A 12,175-nucleotide genomic window follows, 5' to 3' on the forward strand; every position below is an offset into this window, starting at 1 on the left:
TTGTTATTTACATTAAAAAAATAAAGCATCAGTGGAAACTACGTAACCAAACGACTTTGATTTACAGCTTATGGATAATTGGCCAGGATACGATCTGGATTTATTCACGTACCCGCAGCACTATTACGGTGACCTGGAGTGTGTGCTCATCCCTCACGGAATCATAGTGGACAGGTGAGCGAGCCCTGCATCCCGTATCAGCCGTTCATTGGGGCGGCCCCCTCTCACGGGACTCTTCACTTTTGTTAAGGACTCTCCTTCAAGTGGTTGGGAGAATGTCTGTAGGCTAGCAAATTTGAACTCGAGGAGCACGTGCATTCATGGAGTTGCATATGTGGTCAGTTACTCGGAAAGCTTGGTAAGGGTAGCAGATGTAAGCTATTGTAATTAACTCACACACTCCCCCAAAGCAATGCCCTATACCAACCATGAAGGTAAGGAAGGGAGCATGGCTTTCCACCCAGATGCCTTTGTCTCCTGGCTTTTCAGTTTAACCAGGACGAGTGAGAAGGTGACCATCACCTTCACAGGACACACTCTTAAAACCCCGGCTTTCCCTGGAACTGCCATTTCCTTTGGAACAGTGTGTCAGGCCGGCCAGTCAGTGTGTGTATGACTGTATCTATCAGTGGTGATGTTTTGAGGATAAGAGAATGCAGCTTCAAACCATCTGTGGAAAGCAGATATTCCCTCTCTTGCTCTAGGTTGTTCACTTCTAGTCTTAGACACATTAGCTTACTCTTGGGCTTCTAAACGCCACCTCTGATTCGCTGCCATGGATCTGGATTGGTAGGTGTAGCTCTTTATAGAGCCACCTCAGTATCTAGACCACGAGCCCCTTCCTGTGCCAAGACTGAATAAGTAAATCTTCGATGTACATGAAAGACAAGCTCCCTCGAGTTCACAGTACAAGGTCTGGGATTCAGGACTCCTCAGAAGCCCAGGACTCAGAGAGAGGAAGAAACTGTAGAGTAAAAAATTGGGGTCCTCAGGCTAACTCTTCAGCAGTACTTCTACTGTTCTTAAGTTTGTTATATTCTTTATTATTATTATTCTTGTTACTAATTACTTATTTATTTACTTTACATCCCAGTTAAAGCTTCTCCTCCTCCTCTCCTCCCAGTCCCTCCCTCTCACCTCTCTTCTCCCCACATCCACCCCTCCTCCTCAGAAATGGAGAGGTCTCCCATGGATGTCAGGCAACCTTGACCATGTCATGTTGCACTAGGACTAGGCAAATCTTCTACTGAGGCTAGACAGACAAGGCATCCCAGTTAGGAGAAAGGGATCCAGAGGCAGGCCATGTAGTCAGAGACAGCCCTTGCTCCTGCTGTTAGGACATGAAGACTGCAGTGACAATTTTGAAATTTCGATTTCTTTAAAAAACACAGAGATATTATGAGAATATGTTTTTGTTTTAATCCCAGGCGTGGGATATGGGGCTGCTTCAGACGTGATTTTACCAGTGGCAGATAGTTTCTGCAGTTCTGCGATGTCTGGAATTCTGGGGACCTTTCAGTGGGTATATAAATGCTAGGGCCCGAGAAGTGGGGTGGGTTGTTGGGCAATTGCTGATGATTGAGGTTTATTAAGTAGCCATGCGCAAAAAAAGAAACAACAAGAAAAAATTTGATATCCTGATGGTGAAGGTCAAACTTGCCCCAAGGAACGCAATGCCCCCCAATCAGCAGGAAGTAGTATAACAGTAAGGCTGCAGCCTTTTTCCTCCATCCCTTTTTGTTTCCTATCTAGCGTTAGGGGGTTGAAAGAGTAGGAAAAGGGTGGAGAAGGATAGAAGGAAAAACCCCACAAAGTAGCTAATGCCGGCTACAGAAGACCCAGCTGCACGGTGCTTATATCCATGCAGAGGGCCTAGGTCCATCCCATGCATGCTCTCTGGTTGGCAGTTCAGTCTTTACGGGCCCCTGTTGACCCATATTAGTTGACTCTGTAGGTTTTCTTGACCCATCCCCTGGCTCCTGTAATCCTTCCTTCCCCTCTTCCACAGGACTCCGCAAGCTCCACTTAATGTTTAGCTATAGGTATCCATCAGTTGCTGGGTGAAGCCTCTCTCATGACAGTTACATTAGGCTCCCATCTGCAAGTATAGCAGAATATTATTAATAGTGTCTCAAGCTGGGCCAGTTATTAGTTGGCCCTTCCCTCAACTTCTGCTTGATCTTTTATCTCTGCACATCTTGTAGGCAGGACAAATTGTGGGTCAAAGATTTTGTTTCTGGTGTTCCAGTCCCTCCATTGAATGCCTTGCCTGGTTACAGGAGATGGCCCGTTCAGGCTCCACATTTCCCACTGCTACGAGTCTTAGATAGAGACACCCTACCCACCAACTCCCACCCCACCCTTCCAGTTGTCTCTCCCAGTACTCTCTTCCTCCATCCTCCCTACACCTGATCTACCCACCCTCCTTCCCTTATTCTTGTGAGGTTAAATCAACAACATGAACCAAGCCCTTAAAGCAAAAGAAAGTTCAAAAACACCCACAGGACCCTCTACCAAGTGCTATCTTTCCCTCTATCACTGTCAGTAGAAAAAAAGAATTTGTCATTCACACAAATCCCAGATTGTGTAAGATTTCTATTGCCTGAGACTTGTGTGTTGTGTATTGTCTCCATTCATAATGTGTCACAAAAATAAGTTCTAGTTTGGAATTGATCATGGAAGAAGATGGATTTCCCATGGCAAACACATTTGATCTTTAAAAGGGAAAGAAATCCCATCAAATAAATTCGGGGAATTTTGGAGTTTTCCAAAGTGCAAAATCTCCTTAACACTCTACAGATTAGGAATTTCGCCCCCCAAATTGTAATAAAGTCTCTTGACTTAAACAATTATGTCAACTTTATCTGTGCAAAAAGAAATGACATTTATTCACTTCTCCATACATCTCATAAGCAACTTCCCTTAATAACAGTTTGAGTTTGGGAGGCCCTGTGTATAAACGAATTCTTGCTTTTCTTACTTGAATTTTATAATTTTAGTTAATTGTGCCCTGTTTGAAAGCATAATCAAGTCTAAGTAAAAGACTAGCCCTTTCCCTATACAATGGAACTGCCCAGTGAACGGGTTAGCGTGCGTACTGTTATCCTTTAGGTCTAAATGGTTCAGGTGGGGCCCAGAATTCAGCCGCAGCTTTAAAGCAAACATCACACCTATCTCACACGAGCAATAATTCTATGATTTCAGTACATTTTTATGCTTGGGCCCCTCTCCACAATCCTGTCTTACAATCTCACCAATCTGCTGACAGGCTAATCATGTTTCTTTCCTTGGAAATTTCTCTGGTTTTGTCACGGAAATTAAGTCATAAAACATCTAATCATCAATCCGGCAGCCAGTGAACCTTTGGACTTCTAATCTGAGTCTGTATGTGGATTTGGGGGCTGGGGAGATGCACAGTTGATAAAGTGATGCAGACTTGAATTTGATCCCCATAAGCAAGGTGAAGAGTCCTGTGCCTGTCACCCCAGCTCTGGGGAGAGGGACAGGCAGAACCCAGGCCTGCAGAGAAGCCAGCTTATCCTCATTGGTGAGCCCCAGACCCTACGAGACCCTCTCTCAAAACTATGGTGTACAGCTCCCGAGAAAAGACACCCTAGGTTGACTTCTGGCCTCCCTCTGTACCTGCACATATATATATATATATACCACTACATAAACATGCACATCCATGTATACACATTCATATGTGATCACATGCACACACATACACACATGTACACACACACCATGGTATGTATGTATTATGTATGTATGTATGTATGTATGTACCCGTGCACATACACTAAATAAATTAATGTAATGAAAAATTTATGAATTCAATGCATCTTTGTAAAAGCATGCCAGCTACTCTGATGTGCACTCTGGTGGTCATACTTAGACAAGTACTGCCTGAAAACGTAGCTAGCATTCTATTTGTGTATATATTTGAACACATAGAAAGTGTTCAAATAAATATGAATATATAGAGTATGTAGAATCCACATTAAATAATAGAATATAGACATGATAAAATTATATAAAGTACATATATAATTCAGTTTGTCTCTCTTAATCTAATCCAATTTTAAATGCACACAGGGATTTTCTAGAAATCGTGGGCACGTTTCAGATTCTGCCTCTATTCAGGGTTTTGGTTTTGTGTAGGGAGTGGCTACACACTTGCACATATAGAATGAGTAGAAGCCTGTGAAAATAGTGCCAGAGCGCGGGCAGAGGCAGGCCATTGCTGCTCACTGACTCCGGGGAGCATCCTCCACGTTGGACTCCACACCGTATCGCTACCTCTTCCCATTGTACTGTGGTGTGCTGCCTTTGGTGAATATATGATTTTTTTTTAGTTACTCTGAACTCGACTTCTCTTCCAGTGTAAGGGGAATAAGTCACTCTCTGTCTTACAGTTTCTGTTGCTATGATAAAACACCAGAACCAAAAGCACCTTGGGGAGGAAAGGATTTGTTTCTCTTACACTTTTAGGTAACAATAGTCCTTCACTGGGAAAAGCCAGGACAGAAACTCAAGCAAAGTGGGAACTTGGAGGCAGGAACTGAAGCAGAAGCTGGAGAGGAAGGCTTGCTTTCTTCTACAACCCAGGACAATCTATTCAAACGATGGCTCCACTCACAGTGATCTGGGTCCTCCTATATCAGTCATTAATCAAGGCCACACCCCACAGACTTCCCTACAGGCCAATCTGACGGAGGCACCACCTCAATTTCCTCTTCCCACAAAGGTCTAGGTGTCGAGCTGACAAAAAAAGAACAAACACACAAACAAAAAAACAGCTTTCTACTTCCACTTTCTTTGCTATAAAATGAGGATTTCTATAAATGCCACTGAAAATATTTTAAAGTTGAACAATGGTTGCTGTAATGGTGAAAGAATAATAAATATCATGCATGATCTCTAACACTGTTTATGACATACAGGAGCTATGATGTCGCTGTTAGAAATATGTTGTCAACACTCCAGTTCCACTTGAACAGAACTTTTTCTGCCTGAAGCATTCTGTTTTCCAAGCTTCTCTCCACGTTGACGGAAATTATCTAATCTGTATGGAACATTGTGTGTCTATTAGTTCTACATTAATGTATCTTTTATTTATCACTCCTTTCAGAATTGAGCGGCTGGCTAAGGATATAATGAAAGACATCGGCTACCATGATATTCTGGTCCTGTGTGTACTGAAAGGTGGTTACAAGTTCTGTGCCGATCTTGTAGAACACCTCAAGAACATCAGCCGGAATTCAGATCGGTTCGTCTCCATGAAGGTTGACTTCATCCGACTAAAAAGTTACAAGGTAAGTTGCTACATGTTCTATTATTATTGCATAATTATCAGAACTCACAATTCCTTGGTACAAAAGAACTAGTAAAGTTATAAAAATGAAGTTTCTTGTCTCAACACTAAAATGAAAATGAAGAATATAGTTTTGTTGTTGTTACTGTTTTTTAAAAATGGAGTTTCTCTATGTAGTCCTGGTTGTCTTGGAATTCACTCTGTAGACCAGGCTGGCCTTGAACTCAGAGATCTGCCTGCCTTTGCCTCTTGAATGCTGGGACTAAAGCCATGCTCCATAAGGCCCAGTTTAGGTATATTCTTTTAATAAACAAGAATACAACAATTATAAGAATTTAGATAATATGCTTTTATTTTCACATGTATCGAAAGACTTTGAGAATGATTTCTGCATTTGTTAATATGAAGGAAGCTGATGAGTGTGGTCGGTGTGAAGAAAGTGGTGAAGGCTGATATGTTTGTACTGAGTGTTGTTCTTGGTCCTGGAGTCCTGTGAGAAGGAGTCCAAGCCAGTGGAGAGGACTGATTCTCTGCTGCCATTACCTGAGGGGGAGAACGAAAGCCTGGAGTAGATGTCAGTGTGAGGAGATTAGGCCAGGATCTTCCACAGAAAGCCTATCACCAACCTATGATGACTTCCTGGCCGCCTCTGGATGGACTTGAACCTAGTGGATTTCCAAACACATTCTTCAGTTACTCTTCTCTTTTCACCATATCTAACTTATGTGATACTTTAACTCAAAACTAGGGTACTGTTCATTAAGAAACTCCGTTGGTCAAAACCATGACAGTATTTTCATTGACCAAACTAACTTGGCACATTTGAGTTCGATTGTCAGTCTCAATCTGCTTCCTACTGATAGGTATCTACACCAGCACACATTTAATGGCAGAAACCAACACAGGTTTATTTATGGACACTTTATCGGGTTAGAAATCTGAATGTGTTTGTAGCTAGCTCTCAGGCTTTTCTAGCTGGATTTTGATCTGCTGATGTACAGGATCCTTTTCCAAGAACTGTGGTCACAAGTTAGTTCCCATGTCCCTCCTGCAGGACTTGACTTCCATTCCTCCAGGGTCCTCAGAGTCTTCAGAGGTCCCTCCAAGGTCAATTCACAGGAGAGTTATAGTTTACTCTACATCAGACATGAGGCTGTCTGTTCAGCAAGGACCCTCATTCTAATCTGAAGTGATTGGGTCTTGTTCACCCAGTTGACTGACAGGGATATAATCTGGGGAGGGAATTCAGGCCACATTTTCAAGTTTCATTCACACTCAAGAGGGGACATGTGTACAAGGAATATCTGTTATGTCTGTTAAGGTTGTTAGTACTGTGATAAACAGAAGTGACAACGAGAGGAAAGTATTTTACCTCACAACTCTCAATCACTGAGGGACATGAGGGCAGGAACTTGGGCAGGAACTCATGCAGGAATGGAGGTAGGAATTTAAGCAGAGTTGTGGAAGAATGCTGCCGACTGGCTTTCTCGATGTGGCAGTGCTGGGCATGGCACTGCCCACAGTGAGCTGGACTCACCCATATCAGTCACCAAGCAAAAAACAAACTGCAACAAACCACAGTAACACCCTTATCTAAAGGCATTTTCTGAGTTGAGCATTTCTCGTCCAAATTGACTCTTGTGTCAGGTTGGCATAAAGATAGCAGTACAACAAGCATCAACAACAGAATACAAGAGATTGAAGAGAGAATCTCAGGGGCAGAAGATACCATAGAAAACATCGACACAACTGTCAAAGATAATGTAAAACACAAAAAGCTCCTAGCCCAAAACATACAGGAAATCCAGGACACAATGAGAAGATCAAACCTAAGAATAATAGGTATAGAAGATAGTGAAGACTCCCAACTTAAGGGGCCAGTAAATATATTCAACAAAATCATAGAAGAAAACTTCCCTAACCTAAAGAAAGAGATGTCCATAAACATACAAGAAGTCTACAGAACTCCAAATAGATTGGACCAGAAGAGAAATTCCTCCTATCACATAATAGTTAAAACACCAAATGCACAAAACAAAGAAAGAATATTAAAAGCAGAAAGGGAAAAAGGTCAAGTGACATATAGAGGTAGACCAATAAGAATTACACCAGACTTCTCACCAGAGACTGTGAGAGCCAGAAGATCCTGGACAGATGTCACACAGACCCTAAGAGAACACAAATGCCAGCCCAAGTTACTGTATCCAGCAAAACATTCAATTAATATAGATGGAGAAACCAAGATATTCCGTGACAAAACCAAATTTATGCAATATTTTTCTACAAATCCAGCCCTACAAAGGATAATAGATGGAAAACTCCAACACAAGGAGAGAAACTACACCATACAGAAAGCAAGAATATAATTTACTTTCAATGAAACCAAAAGAGAGACAAACAAACATAATTCCACAACGAAAATAACAGAAAGTGACAATCACTATTTCTTAATATCTCTCATCATCAACGGACTCAATTTCCCAATAAAAAAACATAGACTAACAGACTGGATATGTAAGGAGGACCCAGCATTTTGCTGGAAGCAAGAAAACATCTCAGAGACAAAGACAGACACTACCTCAGAGTAAATGGCTGGAAAATAATTTTCCAAGCAAATGGCCTGAAGAAACAAGCTGGAGTTGCCATTCTAATATCAAATAAAATTGACTTTCAAACAAGAGTCATTAAAAAAGATAAGGAAAGACACTTCATATTCATCAAAGGAAAAAACCAAGATGAACTCTCAATCCTAAATATCTATGCTCCAAATGGCAAGGGCACCTATATTCATAAAAGAAAGCTTACTAAAGCTCAAAGCACACATTGCACCTCACATGATAATAGTAGGAGATTTTAACACCCCACTCTGATCACTGGACAGATCATGGAAACAGAAATTAAACAGAGACGTAGAGAAACTAACAGAAGTTATAAACCAATTGGATTTAACAGATATTTACAGAACATTCCATCCTAAAACAAAAGGATATACCTTCTTCTCAGCACCTCATGGAACCTTCTCCAAAATTGGCCATATAATTGTTCACAAAACAGGCCTCAACAGATACAGGAAGATAGAAATAATCCCATGCGTGCTATCGGACCACCACGGCCTAAAACTGGTCTTCAATAACAACAATAATGAAAGAAAGCCCACATATACATGGAAGTTGAACAATGCTCTACTCAATGACAACTTGGTCAAGGAAGAAATAAAGAAAGAACTTAAAGACTTCGTAGAATTTAATGAAAATGAAGAAACAACATTCCCAAACTTATGGGACACAATGAAAGCAGTATTAAGAGGAAAACTCATAGCTTTGAGTGCCTGGTAAAAGAAACAGCAGAGAGCATATGTCAGCAGCCTGACAGCACACCTTAAATCTCTAGAACAAAAACAAATAAATAAACCCAGGAGGAATAGAAGGCAGGAAATAATCAAACTCAGAGCTGAAATCAACCAAGTAGAAACGAAAAGGACCATAGAAAGAATCAACAGAACCAAAAGTTGGTTCTTTGAGAAAATCAACAAGATAGATAAACCCCTAGCCAGACTAACCAGAGGTCACAGAGAGTGTATCCAAATTAAGAAAATCAGAAATGAAAAGGGAGACATAACAACAGAATCTCAAGAAATTAAAAAAAATCATCAGATCCTACTACAAAAGCCTATATTCAACAAAACTGGAAAATCTGGAGGAAATGAACACTTTTCTAGACACATACCAGGTACCAAAGTTAAATCAAGAACAAATAAATCATCTAAACAACCCCATAACTCCTAAAGAAATAGAAGCAGTTATGAAAGTTTCCCAACCAAAAAGAGCCCAGGTCCAGATGGGTTCAGTGCAGAATTCTATCAGACCTTCATAGAAGACCTCATACCAATATTATCCAAACTATTCCACAAAATTGAAACAGATGGAGCACTACCAAGTTCCTTCTATGAAGCCATAATTACTCTTATACCAAAAGCACACAAAGACATAACAAAGAAGGAGAACTTCAGACCAATTTCCCTTATGAATATTGACGCAAAAATACTCAAAATTCTTGCAAACCGAATCCAAGAAAACATCACAATGATCATCCATCATGATCAAGTAGGCTTCATCCCAGGGATGAAGGGATGGTTTAATATACGAAAATCCATCAATGTAATCCACTATGTAAACAAACTTAAAGATAAGAACCACATGATCATTTCATTAGATGCTGAGAAAGAATTTGACAAAATTCAACACCCCTTCATGAAAAGATCAGGAATTCAAGGCCCATATCTAAACATAGTGAAAGCAATATACAGCAAACCAGTAGCTAACATCAAACTAAATGGAGAGAAACTTGAAACAATCCCACTAAAATCAGGGACTAGACAAGGCTGCCCACTCTCTCCCTACTTATTCAATATAGTCCTCGAAGTCCTAGCCAGAGCAATCAGACAGTGAAAGGAGGTCAAAGGGATACAAATTGGAAGGGAAGAAATCAAAATATCACTATTTGCAGATGATATGATAGTGGAGTTAAGTGACCCCAAAAGTTCCACCAGAGAACTACTTAACCTGATAAAAAATTTCAGCAAAGGGTTGGGGTATAAAATTAACTCAAATCAGTAGCTTTCAAAGGATAAACAGGCTGAGAAAGAATTTAAGGAAAGGACACCCTTCACAATAGTCCCAAATAACATAAAATATCTTGGTGTGACTTTAATCAAGCAAGTGAAAGATCTATATGACAAGAACTTCAAATCTCTGAAGAAAGAAATTGAGGAAGACCTCAGAAGATGGAAAGATCTTCCATGCTCATGGATTGGCAGGATTAATATAGTAAAGATGGCCATTTTGCCAAAAGCAATCTACAGATTCAATGCAATCCCCATCAAAATTCCTACTCAATTCTTTATAGAGATAGAAAGAGCAATTTGCAAATTCATTTGGAATAACAAAAAACCCAGAATAGCAAAAACTATACTCAACAATAAAAGAACTTCTGGGGGAATCACCATCCCTGACCTCAAGCAGTATTACAGAGCAATAGTCATAAAAACTGAATGGTATTGGTACAGAGACAGGCAGGTAGATCAGTGGAACAGAATTGAAGACCCAGAAATGAACCCACACACCTATAGCCACTTGATCTTTGACAAAGGAGCTAAAACCATCCAATGGAAGAAAGATAGCATTTTCAATAAATGGTGCTGGTTCAACTGGAGGTCAGCATGTAGAAGAATGCAAATTGATCCATTCTTATTGCCCTGTCCAATGCTTAAGTCCAAGTGGATCAAGGACCTCCACATCAAACCAGATACACTCAAACTAATAGAAGAAAAAGTGGGGAAGAGTCTCAAACGCATGGACACTGGGGAAAATTTCCTGAACAAAACACCAGTGGCTTTATGCTCTAAGATCAAGAATCAACAAATGGAACCTCATAAAACTGCAAAGCTTTTGTAAAGCAAAAGACACTGTCTTTAGGACAAAACCGCAACCAACAGATTGGGAAAAGATCTTTACCAATCCTACATCTGATAGAGGGCCAATATCCAAAATATACAAAGAACTCAAGAAGTTAGACTCCAGAGAGCCAAATCTCCCTATTTAAAAATGGAGTACAGAGCTAAAAAAAACATTCTCAGCTGAGGATTATTGAATGGCTGAGAAACACCTAAAGAAATGTTCAACATCTTTAGTCATCAGGGAAATGCAAATCAAAACAACCCTGAGATTTCACCTCACACCAGTCAGAATGGCTAAGATCAAAAACTCAGGTGACAGCAGATGCTGGCGAGGATGTGGAGAAAGAGGAACACTCCTTCATTGTTGGTGGGATTGCAAACTGGTACAACCACTCTGGAAATCAGTCTAGAGGTTCCTCAGAAAATTAGACATTCCACTACTTGAGGACCCAGCTATACCCCTCTTGGGCATATACCCAAAAAATGCCCCAACATATAAAAAAGACACGTGCTCCACTATGTTCATTGCAGCCTTATTTATAATAGCCAGAAGCTAGAAAGAACCCAGATGCCCTTCAACAGAGGAATGGATACAGAAAATGTGGTACATCTACACAATGGAGTATTACTCAGCTATCGAAAACAATGACTTCATGAAATTCATAGGCAAATGGAATGAACTAGAAAATATCATCCTGTGTGGGGTTACTCAATCACAGAAAAACACACTTGGTATGCACTCATTGATAAGTGGATATTAGCCAAAAAGCTAGAATTACCCAAGATGCAATCCACAGACCACAGGAAGCTCAAGAAGAAGGATCGCCAAAATGCAGATGCTCCCACTCCTTCTTAAAAGGGAGAAAAATATTCATAGGAGGGGATATGGCAGCAAAGTTTAGAGCAGTGACTCAAGGAATGGCCATTCAGAGCCTGACACACATGTGGCCCATACGTATACAGCCACCAAAACTAGATAAGAATGATGAAGCCAAAAAATGCTTGCAGAAAGGGACCAGATATAGATCTCTCCTGAGAGACACATCCAGAGCATGTCCAATACAGACGTCAGTGCTAGCAGCAAATCACCAAACTGAGAATAGGATCCCCTTGGGGGAATTAGAGGAAGGATTGAAAGAGTTGAAGGAGCTTCCAACCCCCAAAAAACAACAATGCCAACCAACCAGAGCTTCCAGGGACTAAACCACTACCGAAAGACTGTACATGGACTGACCCAGGGCTCCATCTGCATATGTAGCAGAGAATCGCCTTGTTGGGCACCAGTGGAAGGGGAAGCCCTTGGTCTTGCCAAGGTTGGATCCCAGTGCAGGGGAATATGGGGGAGGGTAATAAGGGGGATGTATAGGGGGAATACCTGTATGGGGGAGGGGGAGGGGGAGGGA

At 40.9% G+C, this 12,175-nt stretch overlaps 1 protein-coding gene across 3 annotated transcripts in view; it reads left to right on the plus strand.

The window, feature by feature from the left end:
- Positions 1-12,175, plus strand: part of Prtfdc1 (phosphoribosyl transferase domain containing 1) — a 95,745-nt gene that overhangs the window by 9,520 nt on the left and 74,050 nt on the right. For all 3 annotated transcript variants that reach the window (XM_032884530.1, XM_032884532.1, XM_032884531.1), the window contains exons 2-3: positions 68-174; positions 5,135-5,318. In XM_032884530.1, coding sequence (XP_032740421.1) covers positions 68-174; positions 5,135-5,318 — 291 coding nt within the window. The remainder of the gene's footprint in view (positions 1-67; positions 175-5,134; positions 5,319-12,175) is intronic.

The sequence above is a fragment of the Rattus rattus genome, chromosome 14 (assembly GCF_011064425.1).
Source record: "Rattus rattus isolate New Zealand chromosome 14, Rrattus_CSIRO_v1, whole genome shotgun sequence".
Classification (NCBI taxonomy): Eukaryota; Metazoa; Chordata; class Mammalia; order Rodentia; family Muridae; genus Rattus; species Rattus rattus.